The 24,016-nt window shown below is 37.2% G+C and overlaps 2 protein-coding genes across 2 annotated transcripts in view; one reads left to right on the top strand and one right to left on the bottom strand.

The window, feature by feature from the left end:
* LOC117329118 (rho GTPase-activating protein 7-like) overlaps positions 1-2,526 on the bottom strand; it is a 140,889-nt gene extending 138,363 nt beyond the window's left edge. The window contains exon 1 of the mRNA XM_033886858.1: positions 2,426-2,526. Coding sequence (XP_033742749.1) covers positions 2,426-2,485 — 60 coding nt within the window. The 5' untranslated portion in view covers positions 2,486-2,526. The remainder of the gene's footprint in view (positions 1-2,425) is intronic.
* Positions 2,527-11,103: 8,577 nt separating this feature from the next.
* LOC117329117 (zinc finger BED domain-containing protein 1-like) lies at positions 11,104-14,517 on the top strand. The gene is made up of 3 exons (XM_033886857.1): positions 11,104-12,155; positions 12,406-12,541; positions 12,855-14,517. Exons 1-3 carry the CDS (start codon positions 11,577-11,579, stop codon positions 14,186-14,188), a joined length of 2,049 nt encoding a protein of 682 aa, XP_033742748.1. The 5' UTR covers positions 11,104-11,576; the 3' UTR covers positions 14,189-14,517.
* The last annotated feature ends 9,499 nt before the right edge of the window (positions 14,518-24,016 follow it).

Genomic DNA, 24,016 nt, shown 5'->3' with positions numbered 1-24,016 from the left:
TAAGAGAGGGTACCTAACCTCATCCTGTATCAGGTAAGAGAGGGTACCTAACCTCAGCCTGTATTGGGTAAGAGAGGGTACCTAACCTCATCCTGTATCAGGTAACAGAGGGTACCTAACCTCATCCTGTATCAGGTAAGACAGGGTACCTAACCTCATCCTGTATCAGGTAAGAGAGGGTACCTAACCTCATCCTGTATTGGGTAAGAGAGGGTACCTAACCTCATTCTGTATTGGGTAAGAGAGTGTACCTAACCTCATCCTGTATCAGGTAAGACAGGGTACCTAACCTCATCCTGTATCAGGTAAGAGAGGGTACCTAACCTCATCCTGTATTGGGTAAGAGAGGGTACCTAACCTCATCCTGTATTGGGTAAGAGAGTGTACCTAACCTCATCCTGTATCAGGTAAGACAGGGTACCTAACCTCATCCTGTATCAGGTAAGAGAGGGTACCTAACCTCATCCTGTATTGGGTAAGAGAGGGTACCTAACCTCATCCTGTATCAGGCAAGAGAGGGTACCTAACCTCATCCTGTATCAGGTAAGAGAGGGTACCTAACCTCATCCTGTATTGGGTAAGAGAGGGTACCTAACCTCATCCTGTATCAGGTAAGAGAGGGTACCTAACCTCATCCTGTATTGGGTAAGAGAGGGTACCTAACCTCATCCTGTATTGGGTAAGAGAGGGTACCTAACCTCATCCTGTATCAGGTAAGAGAGGGTACCTAACCTCATCCTGTATCAGGTAAGAGAGGGTACCTAACCTCATCCTGTATCAGGTAAGAGAGGGTACCTAACCTCATCCTGTATCAGGCAAGAGAGGATACCTAACCTCATCCTGTATTGGGTAAGAGAGGGTACCTAACCTCATCCTGTATCAGGTAAGAAAGTGTACCTAACCTCATCCTGTATCAGGTAAGAGAGGGTACCTAACCTCATCCTGTATCAGGTAAGAGAGGGTACCTAACCTCATCCTGTATCAGGTAAGAGAGGGTACCTAACCTCATCCTGTATTGGGTAAAAGAGGGTACCTAACCTCATCCTGTATCAGGTAAGAGAGGATACCTAACCTCATCCTGTATCAGGTAAGTACCTAACCTCATCCTGTATCAGGTAAGAGAGGGTACCTAACCTCATCCTGTATCAGGTAAGAGAGGGTACCTAACCTCATCCTGTATCAGGTAAGAGAGTGTACCTAACCTCATCCTGTATCAGGTAAGAGAGGGTACCTAACCTCATCCTGTATCAGGTAATAGAGGGTACCTAACCTCATCCTGTATCAGGTAAGAGAGGGTACCTAACCTCATCCTGTATCAGGAAAGAGAGGGTACCTAACCTCATCCTGTATCAGGTAAGAGAGTGTACCTAACCTCATCCTGTATCGGGTAAGAGAGGGTACCTAACCTCATCCTGTATGAGGTAAGAGAGGGTACCTAACCTCATCCTGTATCAGGTAAGAGAGTGTACCTAACCTCATCCTGTATCAGGTAAGAGAGGGTACCTAACCTCATCCTGTATCAGGTAAGAGAGGGTACCTAACCTCATCCTGTATCAGGTAAGAGAGGGTACCTAACCTCATCCTGTATTGGGTAAGAGAGGGTACCTAACCTCATGCTGTATTGGGTAAGAGAGGGTACCTAACCTCATCCTGTATCAGGTAAGAGAGGGTACCTAACCTCATCCTGTATCAGGTAAGAGAGGGTACCTAACCTCATCCTGTATCAGGTAAGAGAGTGTACCTAACCTCATCCTGTATCAGGTAAGTACCTAACCTCATCCTGTATTGGGTAAGAGAGGGTACCTAACCTCATCCTGTATCAGGTAAGAGAGGATACCTAACCTCATCCTGTATCAGGTAAGAGAGGGTTTTGTTGAGGTAAGGATACCAACCTCTGCCTGTATAAGGGAGTTGGGGTGGGGATTATACCTACCTCTGCCTGTATGAGGGAGTTGGGATGGGGATTATACCTACCTCTGCCTGTATAAGGGAGTTGGGGTGGGGATTATACCTACCTCCGCCTGTATAAGGGAGTTGGGGTGGGGATTATACCTACCTCTGCCTGTATGAGGGAGCTGGGGTGGGGATTATACCTACCTCTGCCTGTATAAGGGAGTTGGGGTGGGGATCATACCTACCTCTGCCTGTATAATGGAGTTGGGGTGGGGATTATACCTACCTCTGCCTGTATAAGGGAGCTGGGGTGGGGATTATACCTACCTCTGCCTGTATAAGGGAGTTGGGGTGGAGATTATACCTACCTTCGCCTGTATAAGGGAGTTGGGGTGGGGATAATACCTACCTCCGCCTGTATGAGGGACCTAGGGTGGGGATTATACCTACCTCTGCCTGTATGAGGGAGTTGGGGTGGGGATTAAACCTACCTCTGCCTGTATAAGAGAGTTGGGGTGGGGATTATACCTACCTCTGCCTGTATGAGGTACAGCTCCAAGGCTCTGTAATCCTCCTCAGCCTGTTTACTCATCTCATCTTAACATCGAACACATTGGATGCTACCTTCATCTGAAATGGAGAAACATTTTCCAATTAATTCACAACCAGACAGACCATCAAACTTAGCAATTGTCTGTCTGTTAATGTTTTTGGAAACCAAGCACTAGGTCCAATAGCGTTGATCTCCAAGACAGCGTAAGTGCTCCCTCAGTTCCTCTGTGGTCAACATCCGATACAAAACGATATCAACACTGAAAACAGTGAAATCCTTTCTTTGTTGGTTAGAAAGCAATCAACGTCAATAACGGACATTATATCAATACGATTACCAATAGTCTAGTGTGTGGTTCTCAGCAAGCTCACTTTAATCCATACCTACATACCTAAGTGATGCAATACACACATACAATTTAGGAACCATTATACTACATTCCAGGTAGTGACTGCTGTTTTACCTGGCACCAATACCTGACAGGTAGGCCAAGGACTGCTGAGGGAACATCTTATACTCAGCACTCGACTATATTCCCCACTGGAACATTCACAACTTTCCATGAAGTCCCTGAACAGACATGACACCTGCCTGGAAAAATTCATTAAGCAAGTCTACCTGTTAATATACCTGTAATTGATCCAAAGTTGCCAGCATCATTAGGGCCATACTATTGGCAGTCTTCTGAAGCAGTCATATACTGTACACAATGGAATACCAACCGATTTCTCTTGTGTGAGTATAACATTTCACAAGGCACCATACATAACTATATAGATCTTCACACAGCTGACGTAACAGAGCCAATATTCCATTGTGATTATAGACTTGTCAATATTTGTCATAATTTTAGGTAGCGTGAGCTAAAGGATATTTTGCATGTACAGTTCTTAATATAGATCAAAGAAAACACCTGGTTAGAATTTAAGGACATTAAAGGTATATAATAATATGAAATACAAGCTAATCACCTGAAACTCTAACATAAACAAATCTGACCTTTGAACTAAACCCTTTATCAGGTAGACATCTACCTGTGTGAGTTAATTAACACCTTTGATAGGTAGGTCACCTACACAATAATTCCTATTCCTTGTGTCCTAGAGCTAGTGATGCCAGACAATTTCTTACAAGATTATATCTCAACATGCAAAGTTCAGATCAATTCTCACAAACATTCCTTTCATGTTTAAGTTCTGAAATAAATAAAGAGTAGGAAAATCATACTATATCAGTAACGGCATGTTTATCCTTATAGTTTAAAACACATTATCAAAAAAAAAACTTTGTACAAAGCACAGATGACTTTGATTTTACAATACACAGAGGAACCAAATCCATGTTAATCGAGAATTTTCTTCCTTACTGTTCTAATTTAATTGTGTCAACACATGGTAAAGACTGCATGGGTATTTAAACTTTCCAGGACTTTAACATTACCTGATTACTGAATCAACAAAGAAATTTCAGAACACGATACAGCTGTATTTATTTTAACGGAAGGAATACAACCTTTCAACCAGATGCAAAATATATGTGTTCATAAGCACAATAAAATGAAAATCTCAAAATAACTTCAATATATACAAAATAAATTATCAAAAGATATCACCCTTCTTGTAGGTATAGAGATAGTAAGGAGACACACAGACTACAACATATGATGTAAAATGCCAATTTCATAATCATGCAACATTCTGCAAGAGATTAGATATGACCCAAACATATCAAAGAGTTGAAAAATGATAGCTTGTGAAATTTTATGACTACTGAATAAGAATAAAACAAGTAATAATTGTAACAGGCGCCGTTGTGTATGTCCCCAAAATTACCCCTGCTGTCATAAAAACTTTATATTGAAACAGTGTTTACAGTGCATAATGCACACGTATCTATAACACACAGATTTAAAGGAACTGTTGTTTATAAGTCACTAAACAAATGTAACACCTAGTAACAGAATATCGACCAAGGAGCAAAAACTGTAACACAAAATTATTCAGAGATAATTTTGCAGAAAAGCTAAAAGTTGCATGGCCCATTTTCACCAAGGATTTTGATAACAATACATTAATTTTAATTTCTCTGGTCTTATTTCAATCCTAATTACACAAACTGTGTTATTACGAGACAGATATTGATGGAAATGCTTTTTTCAGCATTAATAGAATTTCTATTTTTATACAATGCAGAATGACCTTAACCTTTGTTTTAATTCAGTCATCCCTTTTCAGATAAAAAATGAATTACAGAGGCAAGCTCTTTTTTTTTTCTTAGATCATATCAAATTTGAGAATCTTCAGCCATCTTTTCACATGAGTATTTCTTTTTCTGTGGGGCCTCCAAAAAAGTCATCACTCTAGAGAACCTTGTGTGAAGATGTCACTATGAGAGTTCTGGTTGTTCTATATTAATTGTGACATATATGTCTGTATGACAATGTCACTGGACACTGCTGCATAGGATCTGGTATTCAGAACAACAAAATCTGTATTGTATAAACTGATCTTGGGAGTAACAAATGACAAGGTTTATTACTATAGCGTCATGTAGTTACACGGTATTTAACAGCCCTTAATTACTCTAAAATATTCAGAAATAATTTGGTTAAAAGTATCTGTACTGAAGATCTGGTAGACAAGGGAGCAGAAACATCTATTTTATGGGTAAGGTATAACTGTTCTTAAACATGCAAAAAAAAGTGTTACCCCTCAATAGAAATCCTCCGTAACTTAAAGAATTGAAATAAAGGAAGAACAGATCAATTAAGTGGAAGTTCAGGGAAGACAGAGCAATCAATAAAAAGTGGAAGTGAGTTTTATTAGATGTATAATTACTGCTGTACTTGCTGTTCTCTAACCTAATGTTGTAAGACCATAATTAGATAGAAAGGTTAGGGAAGGGTTTCTATTATCTTAATGTAGGGGGTTCTCTGTAACAACCAGCAAGACTTTAATGTCAGAGAGCATGGTTCAGTTTTATCAGTGACATAATTACTTTAATGGAAAAATCATTTAATTGGTGATTACATTAAAGTAAAATGGATTAATATATTTCTACAGCCAAAACATTGATATTACAGTGTTGTTTTCCTCCACACATGTGAACAGGAAAATTATTTGCAATGTTCTCTATCTGTTGGGAAAAGGTTTATGTTTAAATACTGCGTTTTAACACATTCTCTGCATAAAAACCAGGAATATATTCTTTATAACATACATATTTAAAGCAGTTCATCTTCATGATCAATTATGAAATGATACATTTAAAAAAGGTGTGTTTAAAGTTGATGTTCATATTCATTTTCATATAAATAAAGGTTGACCTTTTCATTGCAATTTTCACAAGTTCAATCAATGATTGCGAAAGCTCACCGGCGGCAGCAATCACACTATGCATTCATTTTTTATGTATGTATAAGCATGTCATTTTGAAATTGTATGTCACATAATATCGCTCCTAAACCTCCAATGGATGTATAAACCAAATAAGAAGGGTGTGGACTTACAAGCTTTCCAAAACTAACCCCCAAAATCTTTAATGTGTGTCAAAAAAAGTAAGTCCACTAAATGGTAAAATGCCAAAATAAAATAAAAAATTTTCTGCATGATTTTGCCACAGCATCACTCCTAGACCTCTAATTAATGTATAAACCAATTTAGAAGGGCATGAGGTGTATCCTTTTGGACTTACAAACTTTCCAAAAACTGACCCCAAAAACTTTAAAGTGGGTTTTGGTGCCAAAAAAATTAAGTCCACAAAATGGTAAAATGCGAAAAAATCACAATTTTTTTCTGCATGATTTTGCCATAACATCACTCCTAGACCTCTAATTAATGTATAAACCAATTTAGAAGGGCATGAGATGTATACTTTTGGACTTACAAACTTTCCAAAAACTTACCCCAAAAACGTGGACCCCGGGGTGACAGCATTTAAAGCTCTCTGTTACACGTAACCGGTGAGCTAAAAATGGTACACATCTTCAAAACAAACTTATGGTAATTCCTACTTTGTTCAGAATTATGAAAATGTTCTGCAAAATCTCATGAAAAAACACACTTGACTGTTCATGCATTCAACACTTACAAAGATTACAACTTCCTCACATAAGATATATTTCCCTTTTCTTGTCTTTATCTTCAAGTCCAGAACTCATGTCAGGGATTATGTGTGATAGAAAGAAGCAATTTTATTATTTGTGAGCTTAAATTCTGATCTTGAAAACGAGGTCTTATGAGAAAAGGGAGATATTCCCTTGAGTAACTTTATATGAGGTTTAAAGATATTTGTTGGAGACGTAACCGAGATGTTGTTTGGTGAAGATTATATTCAAAATGGCAAAAAAATATTAACATCAAATTATAACCTATTACCAGCAAACTGCCGGAACAATATGGCACCAGATAATTTAATTCTACTGACAATAACAAAAACTCGAGTGAAATTGTTTTCAGTAATAGGATTTTCCTCACCACATTCAGGGAAGTAATTTAATGAAAGTATTCAGTCTTGCTTCCCACTGGAAAATGTTTCTGCATCATCCTTGTGTGAGAAGTATGAAATATTTAGATTTATTCAAATTTAATTAAAATATTTCCTCCTCTATGAAATACATAATAAAGTACTGCATATTTATGAGTAAGGGCTGTCAATTAAATCTGTTGCTACAGAAACAGAAATCAAATTGCAGAAGCATTTGATCCATGTATGAAATATCAGAGCCATTATATATACATCAACATTGTGCATTTCTTACAGGAACGACAAGAAAACCTGTTCTATAATAGTTGAATATCATACATGTACATTTTTCTCCTCATAGTTTTATGACCCTGGCTGTTAATAGGATGTTAAACAAAAACAAACCAAATCATAGTTTTCATTATGAGTTACTTCCCTTGAATGATATCCCCTACCTCTATTGGGGCTGGTCTTTTTGAGAACAACTAGTCAACTATTGTGATAGCTCAATTTCATTAATTTACTGACTAGTGTTCTAAGTTCAAATGTTGAAGACCAGTTGATGAATTCTACAGCTATATACACATCCCCTCCTTGACCCTTTCAACTGATCAAATACTGAAACACACATAAGAATCAGAGTTTTAACCGAGAGAATTTTAACTGTTTTATTAATTGAAGTGCATTATCTATTATAAAATGTACAAAATTCTAAAGAAAATGAAAATTATAAAAGATGTATGTTTTTTACCAAACCTCAAAATATACTTGAATTTCATCTTTAAATTTACCTTAAAATTGTATTAAAAATAAATCTTTATTTCTATCCTCAAATGTATTCTACCATTCGGTTGATTGAATTAAAGAAATGGAGAACACAACAAATTCAATCATTGATGCAGACATATCAATATATCTCCATTTTGGAAAGATTTAACTCCCAATATTTACCCTAATTCAAATATAAATTATTAGTGAAACTTATTTTCTATATTTTCAAACCCCTATTATTTTTAAGTCATTGTATTTAGATGATTGTATGTCAAAAGGAAACTTCATTTTTCTGTAGATTTTGCACAATCGCGAGATTTCGTTATGGAAATTCCAAAAATGTTTGGCAAATGTGAAGGATGCTTCAGATATACATGACACTGAAATTAAAATATAAACTGGAATTACAAGTAATTACTCTTGTTACAGTGACTTTTGCCCTCAACAAAGCCTCCGAAATATCACTTGTGTAAGAATTTTGTAGGATGTCATTAAAAGAATTTCAATGATGTGATAATAGAACACACGGGTTGTGTAAAGAGATACGAAAGCCAGATAACAGATAAAGAGGATACAAGATGGCTATCATCTACTGCCTTAATTATCACCAGCTTCAGCAACCACCTTCAACACATTTCTTTTGAACTTGGTATTAGTTGCTCCTACAGGCAATAGCTGATTCAAGTGATATACCTTAGCCCTAGAACTGATAATGCTGATTACTAAGACAACGCCAGGACATTAATTTCTCTTATAAAAGTGTGGGTTAATTTACAAGGTTTAGTATTACTTAGGTCCTTTACCACACCGCTATGGTCGTTTAGTGACACTATAAGGTAGAGGACATTATACTAGGCAATATTGCATTTTCCCTCCAAGTGTCCTGTTTTCATTCTGTGCGCTTTTTCTAAATTTATCTTAAATCTTTAGATTTGCCATTTTTGTATGTATTCATGCATGTGTGTGCCGGCATGAATGTGTTTTCGCTATGCTTTTATATGGCATTTAAGGGGCCGCCCCAGCATTTTATCACCAGCTCTAGGCCTCCACCTCTGGGTTGCGAGTTCGAAACCCAAGTGGAGCAGTTGCCTGTTATTGACCCTAGGTCGGTGGTTTGTCTCCAAGTACTCAGACTTTCCTCCACCTCCAAAACCAGGCACGTCCTTAAATTACCCCGGCTGTTAATAGAACGTTCAACAAAAATAAACCAAAGCAAGGATGTGCATACTTATATATGTATGCTGTATCATATGTCCAGAATACAGGGTATAGTACTGTTATCTCACAGTCGTAAGTTTTACCACATACCGTACTATATCTTACGTGATTCATGCCTTATTTTGTGATTACCCAAGGGTGTTCACTCTCCACAATGTTATCCTCGGTATGTTGTAAAATCTGATTGGCCAAAAGGCCAAAGGAATAAATGATTTTAATTTAAATGAGATTTGCCATTTTTACATATTAAAAAAATCTGAGGGACCTAAAGCCTTTAAAAAATACCCATTAACTTAGATAAACTGAAAAAGGTCCAAAAGACTTATATCTAATATGACAAGGTTACCAGAGTGTAACTTCAAGGTTATTAATGTTGACAATCCTCCACCCCTGGAAGCTTAGTGACTGCTCAAATATGATCAGAAAAGTTACACATGCACACTACAATTCCTGCCAAACTTAGGACATGAGAACCTTTAAATCACATTGACATTGACCTAATAGATCTTCAGTAATCATTTGAAGATTTTACATATTTGATATGTCACTTTGGGAACATGACAACTTCATTTACATAAAAGATACATTTCCTCCCAAGACCTTATAGATCATTACAATAGATCTACACCTGAGAAAGATTCCACATCAATTAAGATTTAATTAAATGTCTTTGAGATTTTAAGCAGAAAGTGAAAACTGGCGTATCGATGGTATGGGTTATAAGCTAATGTAACACGTGATACCGACTACAGAAACTGCTTCAATGCAGTTAAATGCCATATAAAAGTGAAAAACACATTCCTGTAGAGTGTCCACTGGAATTGAACCTGGTTTATATGGCATGACAGTCACTGAAGCTCTATAGCCATTCAGCCAAAGAAGCAATGCTCCGTCAGCTGAGTGGCAGAGACTATTTAACACTATGTTCAAGCCACACACGATTCCTTTTACATAAATCAACACACTTGCAAAGATACCAAACTAAAGGCATAATTGAAGTGATAGATGAAATACGCATATTATGAAAACTGACCTGCACTATTTACACCACATTTAGTTTCACACCCAGTAACTGTATTAATTATGATTTTAGAACAGATTTTGTGACCCTTCAGTACAAGGTCAAAACTCCTTTATGCTGTAATGCAATAAAATATTCAGAAATAAAAAGGTTAAGACTTTTCTATGTAATTTCAACCATTAAACACATCAAGTAAACCATATCGGAAATCAACAAATTCAAGATGAAATGAAAATATTTCTATGTTGGTAAAATATTTAAACAATATCATTTGAAAAACCTTGAATATATATACACAACAATGTTTAATGTGATCATAAAGTAAGTTAAACACCTGTATCTGATTACCGCATTACAATGTTACATAACTATAGCAGGTGTTTACTTAATATCATGATACAAATGTTTTGTAAATGACTTTTGTCCAGCAACACAATAGCGTTATGATTCAGATTTAATTACAAAGTTTTTAATCACTAATACCACTGATAAGCATTACATTGTTTGTCAATTATTTCCTGGCAAAAGTACATGTACTTCCCATGACTGTCAGCTTGCCTATTTTTAATTATGAAGAATTTAATTACTTCCTTTAACAATGGACTAGAATGTTTAAAACTTTGTAATAAAATTAAAATTATTCTGTTATTTAAACGATAAGTGATATCAGTGTCTGACCCACCATGACATTTACACTGTAAGTGGCTATATACTGAAACTAAAATCTTTATATATTAAGATTGTTTCACGAAATAAACTGTATTTGAGGTTTGTTGATGGATGCCTCCCAATTCTGTTATCACTACCCTAGTTCTCACTTTGAGGATGTGACATAACCATCATTTGACCTTAGACTTGACCCTGATTTAACCTAGATTTTCATGACAAGTGGCTGAAGCTATCATCAATGAAGCACAGACAATTTTTCCTTCCAGAACACCTGGTTTTATTCTCCTTGCATTTTTTAATCGATTTTAAGTTCAAATTACGACTTCATTTGCATGTGGTTAATATGTACGGACAGGACAATGATTGAAGTTAGTAACATTAATTGTTAATTGCATGTTCTATTGAATACATAATTCAGTAGCCAAAAACAAGGCATGTCCATGACCACAATAACAGCCTTTGATACCCTTCTAATGACTTTTCATTAGTACATTTGTACATCTAACATCTAGTGGTGTGCAATATTACCGGCAATACCGGTTATTGCGGTATTATTGTCGGCGATGATATATCGCGATATTTTTTTTAAATACCGGTATTTTCACTTTATTTTTAAACACTTACATAACGAAAGTACATCGTAAAAGGACATCGTTTTTTTCACTTGGCATGTTCGCGTCAACCGGAAAAAAACATAACAGGAAGTATCTTAACCTATACTAAATTTAAAACCAGCTGAAGACTATAATGCTACGTTCCGGTAGGATTAAAAAAGATATTATCTCCCCGAAAATTATTTAATAAATGTAGTTTAAAATCTAATTATTTCTTCTTCTAAAAGATCGTTTCACGGTTTGTAAAAAATAATGATCCGGCCGTGAACTGTTCGTGAGAGAAATATTCATCTATAGCACAATTTTACGAAATCCGGAATTTTGTCCGCCATTTTTTCTACCTTTATTATATGCTTTCAAACATCCGTCAAGCATGGCGGAGAAAAACAAGTTTGATATTGTGACCAACCGAAAAGCAAAATCAACGGTTTGGGAACATTTTGGACTGAAAAAAATTGAAGGCAAGCTTGTTGAAAATGTTGCCGTTTGTAGGATGTGCATGGCATCTGTTAAATACTCAGGTGGAACGACAAATCTGTCGTCCCATATCAGAGCCCGTCATCCAAATCTACGTGAGCGTAGTAATGACGACACTGACAGTAAAAATACACAACAATCTGGTTCCAGTGGCTTAGCTTCTACTACAAAGGAAACTCAAGTTCACGACAGAAAGACGTCTCAGTGTACCTTGCCAACAGTAATAGCAAATAAAACGCCATATCCTCCAGGCTCAAGACGTGCAACAGAAATAACGGAAACCATTACCAATTTCCTTATTAATGACATGAGGCCATTTAAAACAGTTGACACAGACTGTTTCAGGAAGATGCTACACACATTAGATCCAAGGTACAAAGTTCCAGGTCGGAAGCATTTTTCACAAATTGCAATTCCAAAAAAATACGAACAAGTAAAGGGTGTTGTGAAAGGAGAACTCCAAAGGGCTGATCAGGTGAAATTATTTTTTAAAATGGAAATTACATGATCATAAATATTTAATTCCAGATTTTAATTTTTGAAAATAAAATTAAAAGTATTTGATGAATTATGGAATATAATAAATTAATAATGTATATTGTATCAAAATAAAATGTGATCTAGTGTTAAATTTATATTATTTTAAATTGTTTTTATTTCATTCAAATTAAAGAAGAAACTAATCAAATTACTTGATTTTCAAAAAGAAATTAACAAAATTTTAGGTTGCCATCACAACTGATGGGTGGACATCAAGAGCCACAGAAAGTTACATTACCATAACCTCAACCCATATAAACAATGAATGGCAGATGGTGAACTATGTGTTGATGACAAGATGTATGCCAGAAAGCCACACAGGTAAGTTGAATAAAAACATTTCAGTAGAAATTTAGAATACATCATATTAGAAATTAATAAATTTAAAAATGTGAATCTTCTAAAATTGAAACTTTGATAATTTAAGTCTAAAATGTAAAAAAGTAAAAATTATTAAAAATATAAATATAATATACTGTAAAACATGTGATGGTCAGATAAAGCTAAAAGGAGGCATTGCACATTTCCATATTTATTATTAAAAATTAAAATAAAAACTATTGCTCAGATGTTATTTGAAGGTTGACTTACAAATAATGTAGGTCTTAACTGTTTGTTGACCTTTTTGTTGTAGGAGTAAACATTGCAGAATTTTTGAAGGAAGCTATTGCAGAATGGGGTATCAAAGAAGAGCCATTGTACCTAGTGTCTGACAATGCCAGTAATATGAAGAAGGCAGCTGAAGTGCTTGGTTGTGATCTTCACCTTGGATGCTTTGCTCACACACTGAACTTAGCAGCCCAAAAAGGGCTTAGAGTTAAAGCTGTTTCAAACCTGTTAGCAAAAATTAGGAAAATTGTTGGCTTTTTTCATCGCAGCACAGTGGCAGCTGCTCGCTTGCAAACTCAAGCTACAAATCTAAATCTGCCAAATCACAAATTGGTCATTGATGTTCCAACCAGATGGAACAGTGCATTTGACATGCTAGAACGTTATCTCGAAATGCAGGTTGCAGTTGTAGCAACTCTCATGTCTCTGGCAAACAAAGACAAAGACTTAAAGTTTCTGTCTGATGAAGAAATAAGCCTTGCTGAAAAAGTAATGGAGGCAATGAAACCACTAAAACAGGCTACCACCATGCTGTGCAATGAAAAAAGTCCAACAATTTCAATAATTCTGCCCCTTCACCACAAACTTGTAAGTGTCTATAAAACATCAGTGACTGGGGAAACTACTGCCATTGTCTCTTTAAAGGCAGCTATAGTTGGTGACCTAGAAAATAGGTATGATGAGAAAGCTCATCCATCTGCAAACAGCTTGTTAATGAAAGCCACTGTGCTTGATCCCAGGTTTAAGGCACTGCCTTATCTTGAGGAAGAAAGAAGATTCACTGTTTACAATGATCTTGTGAAAGATCTTGCTTCCCTGAACCCTCAGTGTCTGAATATGATGATAAAAAAAGAGCCAGGGGCACTTTCAGAGTCTATAGTCCCTAATGTTGAAATTCAAGGTGAAAGACATGTAGACACTCTTCCCCCTTTACCCTCTTTACCTAAACAGGAAAATCAGTCAGCAGTTGAATCTGTTCCTTCCACCATCGATATACCATCAACCCCCAAAAAGGCAAAACAAGAATCATTTTTAAATGATTTACTTGGAGATGTGTTTGTCACCAAAGTGGAAAATGTAAAAAGTCCATTACAAAGGGCTGAAATTGAAGTGCAGAAATATAAAGATCTGCCTTCTCCAACCCTTGAAAGTAGCCCACTGCAATGGTGGAAGGAAAATCAGAATCTGTTTCCTCTTCTCTCTTGTGCTGCAAAACAACTACTATGTATCCCAAGTACAAGTGTTCCCTCAGAAAGGGTATTTAGTACTGCTGGGGATATAGTTTCAAGCCAAAGGGCAAATCTAAAAGCAAGCACTGTTGACATGCTGATATTTCTTAAAAAAAACTGCCAGTTGTAAATTCTACTTGTGTTGGCACAGTTAGTCACTTTACTCATTTTAAAATAAACAATATACATCAGTGGACTTACTTATGATGATGTAGGCCATAAGTAAATAAATATGTATACATACTTGTGTGATACTACAAAAGTATGATTCTATGGACATTGGTCAGTTGTGATTTATAAACAAACCGAGATTTGTTAGGTTTTTTTTTAGAATCTAGTCCATTTTGTACTTACCTGTGATCTCAAAATTTATTTTTTTCAAAGCATAATATGCTATGTTTACCCTTGTTTTGTTTTGTTTAATGACTTGTGGAAGTCTATTAAAGTTATTGCTACATACCCTTGTCTTCTGTTTTTATATTCAGGCTAGCAAATAATTTCTGCAATATATCGCAATATATTGCAATATCAGGTCAAATATTGCAATATATCGCAATATTGAAAAAGGTGGCAATACCCATCCCTACTAACATCACAAAATCCAAGGTCAGTATTCACCATAGACTACTCCGAAATTTTTAATCATTGCCAACAAAAGAAATTTCTAGCACATTACTGCATGTAATGAGATTGTATCTTTCAGTATAATGATGAGGACACTGAGATTGTTGAAACAAAGATCTATAAACTGTCAGAATGCTGTGGTGGAAAATCAACGAGCAAAAATCCATGATAATTTGTCGCTAATATTGACCATAAAATGCTAGAAAACAGCTGTCACTTGATCTTATGTCTTCCATCATTGGCGTTGTCCTCAAACAAACGACACCCAGGGAGACACAGGATTGTCCGGTAATCTAATGTGGAATTGATAGACCACACTAATCACTATAGTAATCAGTCACAGTCCCCTAGGGGGTCAGGCAAGGGTTACAGTCTCCTAGGGGGTCAGGCTAGGGGGACATGGTAAGATGACCCTGCATGAACCCAAGTAAAGGAGAGATGATTGTCACCAAAGGAGACAAGAGGAGGAGGGGTGTATAGGAGCATGGGAGATAGGGAGAGGGTGAGAGGGCAGAGGATAGATGAGGGAAATAGAGGAAAGCATGTGGAAGGATGGATTAGAGGAGCCTGGGATTAAGTAGATTTTATAATGAGTATAGGTGAGAGCTTGATGAAATAGGAGGCTGAGAGTCTTACAGAAGAAAGGACAGTATTGGACGGGATGAAGGAGTATTAGGCAGACAGAATGAAGGAAGGCCACAGAGATTTGATTGTATGTGAAAGAGGGAAAAATAATGGAAAGCAAAGTGAGATGTTTAAATCATTTTAGCAACAAGTTTGAGGATGTGACAGTGATCATACTAGGATATGGTGGAATATGAGCTGTAGGGGTAACACCCAGATCATGTCCGGAGAAATATAACGAGCTGGAGACTACAGCATCAGTCTCCATAATTTACATAACTGTAAAGCTTCAAATCTGTTATCAATCAGATCAAAATACAATGTACAACAGAGTTTTGATGTAATGCAACAGATAGAGAGGCAACAGATGGCTGCATCATCATAATACATAACATACATGTAGATATGTCATCCAAGCCGCATCCACAAATAGCTCTTCAAATGATACGCATATACACTACCGTCAAAATATGGTTGGACTGTATCAAGATCAGCTAGTGTCCGGACATTTTTGTCAGTATTTTTCTGAAGAATATGGTTTAATATTTGAAGATATCAAATAAAAAAAAAAAAAAAATACACACACACAGGTTAAACACATCTGTAGATATCAACAGGTATATTATTTAATTCACCACTTTTAATTCTATATGAAAGGCAGCATTGTCATAACGTCTTTCATACATACTAACTCCATATGCACAGAACATTTAATATATACAGTATATAACCTTTTAAGTGTCACCTTTCTGCAAATGTATGCGTAAAAATTTCCATCAGAAATGAAAATGTAACCTTACCTTGTAAATAGCTGGAGCTACCTGTAACATTGAGGTGAGAAGACAGTGTACCTGTTGATTACTTTTGTCACCTGTTACAGATACACCTACATCATGCTCTGTTTAATAAACACATCTACTAGCTATCTGTCTGCAAAAAACATCAAACATTCTGTGGGGGAGATTTAAAGGTTGAATAGTATGTACACCTTACAGTGAAAATCAAAAGTTTTGAAGCAATTTTGACCTACTTTTTAAAATTTACCTCAGGATACATTTGCATATGCAAATTGATTTTTTGATTATATAATATATATATCATATGATATCCTGTTCATATTACAAATTCATACAATTATACTAAATTTAATAAACAAAAACAAAATCCCCACAGAAGTGGGCATATTTCTTATACGGCCATTTAAGTACAGACATGGCAGGAACACCTTTAAGAAATATAATTTAAATTGACCAAAAAATTAAATTCATCTAAAAGCAATCCCAATCTAATTCTTTTTCAGTAAGATTGAAATGTAGTTAGTTTGTTGAAGTTACTTGTCCAAAAGGATATCAAATCTATGTAAAGGTGGCTTAATTCATTATTATTGAAAAAAAAAACCAATAACAAAAAGGCCCTTTCAAAAAAAGAAATTTCACTTTGAACTCCATGCTTGGCACTGAACACTCGACCACATTTTGACCAGTTCATACCAAACATATTTGAACGTCAAGCAGAAAGCAGCAACTTGACCATTTTAGGGATTTGGTATTTCTTGCTCAAGGACGTAGCCCATTGCCTTCCTGGCCTGCATATAAAAAATTGATAATACCCACCAAAATCAAATGCATAGCTGTCAAGCAAGCCATAAAGAAACAAAAACAAAAATTTGGATTTATTTTAGTCATGATGGACATAGTTTCCAAAGAAAGTGAAAATTATTTGAAAACCAGAAACTTAATGATTTGTTCTGCATTAATTAAATCAGAGTGTGTAACTGACAAAATGGGAAAAAAAACAATGAGATACCAACTAACCAGGATTTGAACCATGAACATTTGAACTCTCGACTCTTATTTTCTCAATCATATAATAACTACAGATCTGATTCCGTCTCATCTGCTAAAAGTGCAACCCAATAGAAAAACTTATAGCCGCTTTTGGTAATAATCGGTATCTTTAAATAGTGTAAGAAGTCACTCGTCTATGGATGGTCATAATGTAGGCCTAACATTTATATAAAATTACACTTCCCTTCAGGTATGATATAGATATACCTGAAATGTATACCTTTAGGTAAGTCCATCAGATCTAGTTGTTAGATCTATAGATGGTGTATCTATAGGGCCCAGGTGTGAATTCTGATCCCTTAATACACCCAAACATTTTCCTGATACAGAATTCTAAGGTCTCTATAAACAGTCACATGTCACATTTGTCGACCAACATCTCAAATTGCAGTCGATTGCAGTCCTTGATATTCGTGATAACAATCAATATCATGATGTTGGGTATTAGGTTTCTAAGCTTTGCTTTGAATCAGAGGAGTATAAACTACCCCCAAAAACCCCCAAATCAGACTTTAACTAAAAACCCCCCTTTTTTACAAATACTAAAAAGCTCACCCAAAAGTAAAATTTAAAAAAGCCCAAATTTTCCTTATCTAAAAACTCCCATTTTCATATAAAAAAGTCCCCCAAATAATTACAAAACCCCCCCTTTAAAAAAAAAGGCCCCAATAACTTATTACACCCCCCCGGGATGTACTTAACAAAACCCCAAAAAGAATTAATTAAAAACCCCCCATGTTCCATTTTCGACCACCTAAAGTAGCCCCTTATCGGAAAAAACTAAATTTGCCCAAATTTCTCCCCCCTTTTACCCAAAAAAATTCCCTTTATCAACGGCCCCCCAAAACACACATTTTTCAAGCAAAAAATTTTTTAATTTTAAACCCCCATTTTCCCCAAATTTATAACACCCCAAATTTTTTTTAATAAGCCCCCTCCCAAAAAATATACAAACAATTAAATGTTCAATTTTAAAACAACCTCACCGATCATTAATTGCCAACCTTTAAACCCCCTTCATTTTAACTAAAAGGGGGCCCCCCCTTTTCCCCTTTTCCCTACAAAGGTCAAAATCAAAACATTAAAAAAACCCAAAATCACTTATACGCAACCCCCCAATACAGTAAAATAAACCCTCACCCTGTACATACGAAGGGGGAAACCCCCCAAAGACATTAACTACAAACTCACAAATTTTTCCTTTAACTACAACAGCTCACCAAAAGTAAAATTAACTGACACCTCCCAAAATTTCACTTTACTGACCAACAGCCCACCAGATAGTCACTTATACTGACAACGGCTCCCCAGATATAAATTATAAAAACAGCCACCACGCTCCTTTACTGAAACAGGCCCCCTTACCATTAAATTCCCCAAACCCCAGTAAAATTAGCAACGGGGGCCCCCCCCCCCACGTTCCAAATAAAAACCCCCCCCAAAATTCCTTACGACAACTCCCCTAAAAATTTTTTTAAAACACAACGCCCCCCAAAACGTACAAACTAAAACCCCCCAAAATTTCCAATTAACGCAAAAACCCCCCCACAAAAGTTTACGCCCCAAAAACCCCAAAAAGGGTCCTTATACTGACAACCCCACCATGATGTACTTATACGACAACTCACCCATAAAAACTGACAACAGTCACCAGTTTCACTTAAAATGACAACGCTCCCCCCGATACACTTATACGACAACGCCCCCATTTTTTCCCTTTATACTGAAAAGGCCACCACATATTCACTTAAACCCAAACGGCCCCCAACATAAGTTTAACTACAACAGGCCCCAATAGTCACTTATACTGACAAAACTCACCAAAAAAAAAAAAACCCCCAATTTCCCCCCAAAACACCTCCCAAATCCCTTTAACCCCCCCAAAAAAAATTTAATCACAAACTCCCCCCCAAACAGTTACCCAACCCCCAAAACTGCCAAAACCCACCAAAAAAATTACTGAAACGGCTCCCAGATAAACTTATACCAAAGTGTATCCAACTGCCAGATCATATTCAAAACACCAGCAAGTATATCTGGCAAGCAGAGTCCAGGGGGGCCCCCCCCCCCAAATTTACTTTTCCCCCCCAAAACCCCTTATACGACAACAGCTCACCACATATCAAAAAAAAACCCAAACCCAAAAAAATTTTTTTAAAAAACCCCATACCCAAACCCCACGACAAAACAAAAAACTGAAAACCCCCCCTCCCCCTTTACCCCTCCCCAACCCCCCGGGCCCAAAAATAAAAAGGCCACCCGAACAGTCACAATACGCACCCCACCTTTTACGAAACTGAACCCTACCTGAAACCCTTTATAATAAAAGGACCAGCCCCCCCCAAACTTTTAACCCCCCCCCAATCGTTATACTAAAAATCCCCAAAAAATAAAAAAAACAAGGGCAAATAAATTAACTGAAACAGCTCCCCAGTTTCCACTTAAAAAACCCAAAGAAAAAATTAAACCCACCAAGAATCCTTTAACTGAAAAACCCCCCCCAAAAAAATCCATTTTTTAAACCCAACAGTCCCTTAATTATACAAAGCTCCCCCCAAAAACCCCCAAATACGAAAACCCCCCAAAAGAATTTAAAATTACCCCAAACCCCCATTTTTTCCCCCCACCCCAAAACCATTTAACTGACAAACGCCCCCCCCCTTTTTTTAATACAACCCCCCCTAAAATTTTAACAAACCCCCAAAATCACTTAAAAAAACCTCACCAATACCCCTTAACTGACAACAGCTCCCCCATAACACCCTTTACAAAAACCCCCAGGGGGTTTTACAAAACCCCCAAAGGCAAAAACCCAAACTTCCCAACAGCCAACTAAAAATTTAAACGAAGGTAACCGCCAAAACCACCTCACCCATAAGTAAATTAACTGAAAACGGCCCCCCAAAAAATTTTTACGACAACGGCTCCCCCTTTAGTCACTTTAACTGAAAACGGGCTCCCACCATAAAACCTTTAATAAACCCTAAGCCACCCCAATCGCACTTTCAAAACACTCCCAAATTTAATTTCCAGGCCCCAAATTTCCCAAAACCAACACCCCCATAACCCCCCCCCCCCCAAAACCCCAAATGAAAACCCCCCCAATACGCCAATTTCCAAACCACTTTCCCCAAAATCTCCCAAAATCACCATTACCCCAAAAGCCCCCCCATACAATTTTTAAAAAAACCCCAAAATTTTTCCTTATACTGACACACTCCCCAAATTTTCCCACATTAACAAACACCCACCAGAAAAGCCCCAAAAAAACCACCAAACCCCCATTACTTAAAAACCCCAAATAGTAAATTATAGAAACCTCCCGAAAAGTACTTACCCCAAACCCCCCCCAAAAAAACCCCCCCAAACGGAAAAACCCAAAACCAAACCCCCCAAACACTTAAAAAAGTTTAAAAGAAATTTTACCCCCCCTAATCACATTATACGCAAAGGCTCACCATGATAGCCCATTTACTGACAAAGGCCCCCCCCAAACAGTCATTAAATTTGACAAATCCCACACTACATCCTTTAACTGCAACAGCTCACCATAAAGTCACTTTAACCCAAAGGCTCCCATATCTCACTTATACTGAAACAGCTCCCATGATACCCATTTTTAAAAAATCCACCAAAACCCACATTATACTGACAACGCCCAATATCCATTATACTGACACAGCCACCAATCAGTCACATTATATCCAGCCCAAAAGGAATTAATAAATCTCAAAAAACCAATTAACAAACCAAAATTACCAAACGAAAAATACCAATGTCAAAAAAAACTAAAACTCCAAAAACCCAAAAAAAAATTTTAAAAATCCCCTTTAAAAAATCGCACGCCCCATAAACCAATAAAAACTCAAAAGCACAACTCCCAAACCCCAATTTTTTTTAACGCCCCAAAATTTAACACTTTACAAAAAAGGCTCCCCACGATACAGCCCCCTTATACTGAAACGGCTCCCCCGATATCACTTAAACTGAAAACGTCCACCATGATAGTCACTTTTCCCCCCAAAGAAAAAAACATTTACTGAACAAATTTAACGAACAGCACATTACGACAAAACCCACCAGTACAGTCCATTATTAAAACAGCCACCAAAAAATAAATTTAAACCCCCAAACCCCAAACACAAAACCCCCACATAAAACTTAACTGACAAAAAACCACCAAACCCATTAACTAAACAACCCCCCTTTCATTTTTCCCCAAAAACTCACCATAATATTTAGAAAACTCCCACAAGAAAAACACGCTAAGGGGCCAAAAAACGCACTTTAAAAGAAATAAATTTAAAACAACTCCCCAAAAGTAAAATTTGGGAAAAACCCCGGGGAAAAATTTTTTAAAAAAACCCCCAACAAGGGACTTAAAAAGAAAAAGGACCAAAAAAAACCAAAACTGAAACAGCTAAGATCACCAAAAACCAACGCAAACCTTCCCCAAAATTTTTTCAACAACCATTTTATTTTTCTAAACGACCCCACCACGAAAACCCTTTTAAGACAACAACTCCCCATAACCTTAACTAAAAAACAAAAAAAGTAAAATTTTAACCCAAAAGTCACCACGTAAGCCCTTACAACGCCAGGGGTTTTTTTTGCAAAGGCTCACCGATCTCAGTTTAATACAACGACCACCACGAGTACTTATCGCAAAACTAAAACCCCTTTACTGACAAAGCTCACCATGAAAAGTCACATTATACTGCCCAACAGGCTCACATGATACCCACATTATACTGACAACAGCTCCCCATATAGCCCACATTTTTGACAACAACTCACCATGATAGTCACTTATACTGACAACAGGCTCCCATGATACGCCCACTTTTATACTGCCCACATACTCACCATATTCACATTAAAACTGACAACACGCCACCATAAGTCACTTATACTGACACCAGCTCACCATGATAGTCACATTATCGACAACAGACTCACCATGAAAGTCACATTATACTGACAACCAGCTCACCATGAAGTCACATTATACTGACAAAAAGACTCACCACGAAGTCACATTAAAATACTGACAACAGACTCACCATGATAGTCACATTATACTGACAACAGGCTCACCATGATAGTCACATTATACTGACAACAGGCTCACCACGATACAGTCACATTATACTGACAACAGACTCACCATAATAGTCACATTATACTGACAACAGGCTCACCATGATAGTCACATTATACTGACAACAGACTCACCATGATACAGTCACGTTATACTGACAACAGACTCACCATGATAGTCACGTTATACTGACAACAGGCTCACCATGATAGTCACATTATACTGACAACAGGCTCACCATGATAGTCACATTATACTGACAACAGACTCACCATGATACAGTCACATTATACTGACAACAGGCTCACCACGATACAGTCACATTATACTGACAACAGGCTCACCATGATAGTCACATTATACTGACAACAGGCTCACCATGATAGTCACATTATACTGACAACAGGCTCACCATGATACGGTCACATTATACTGACAACAGGCTCACCACGATACAGTCACATTATACTGACAACAGGCTCACCATGATACAGTCACATTATACTGACAACAGGCTCACCATGATACAGTTACATTATACTGACAATAGGCTCACCACGATACAGTTACATTATACTGACAACAGACTCACCATGATAGTCACATTATACTGACAACAGACTCACCATGATACAGTCACATTATACTGACAACAGGCTCACCACGATAGTCACATTATACTGACAACAGACTCACCACGATAGTCACATTATACTGACAACAGACTCACCATGATAGTCACATTATACTGACAACAGACTCACCACGATAGTCACATTATACTGACAACAGACTCACCATGATAGTCACATTATACTGACAACAGACTCACCACGATAGTCACATTATACTGACAACAGACTCACCACGATAGTCACATTATACTGACAACAGGCTCACCATGATACAGTCACATTATACTGACAACAGACTCACCATGATACAGTCACATTATACTGACAACAGACTCACCATGTTAGTCCTTATACTGAAAAACAGACTCACCACTATTACGTTATACTAAACACGGGTACTTTAGAAGTCTTATCAAACGGGCCACCATGATCCGTCCTTATCTGACAACGCTCACCATGATAGTCACATTATACTGAACAGCTCACCAATATCACTTACTGACAACAGGCTCACCATTACAGTCACTTAACTGACAACAGGCTCCCCAAAGATACTCACATTATCTCCAACATGCTCACCAATAAGTCACTTTACTACAACAGCTCCATGATACCCTTATCTGCACAGGCTAAACCATATCAGTCACATTATACTCACACGGCTCACCATGATACATCACTTTACTGCAACAGGCGCACCATGATTCCACTTATACTGCAACTGCTCACCATGATCCGTCACATTTACTGACCGGCCCCACCATGATCCGTCCCTTATACTGACAACCTCCCCGATGTCCTTATACTGACACGGCTCACCACGAAGGTACATTATACTGACAACAGGCTCACCACGATACAGTCACGTTATACTGACAACAGACTCACCATGATACAGTCACATTATACTGACAACAGGCTCACCACGATAGTCACATTATACTGACAACAGACTCACCACGATAGTCACATTATACTGACAACAGGCTCACCACGATACAGTCACATTATACTGACAACAGGCTCACCATGGCCACCATACAGTCAAATTATACTGACAACAGGCTCACCATGATAGTCACATTATACTGACAACAGGCTCACCATGATACAGTCACATTATACTG

The sequence above is a fragment of the Pecten maximus genome, chromosome 6, assembly GCF_902652985.1.
Source record: "Pecten maximus chromosome 6, xPecMax1.1, whole genome shotgun sequence".
Taxonomy (NCBI): domain Eukaryota; kingdom Metazoa; phylum Mollusca; class Bivalvia; order Pectinida; family Pectinidae; genus Pecten; species Pecten maximus.
This window is presented reverse-complemented; position numbering and strand designations above follow the sequence as displayed.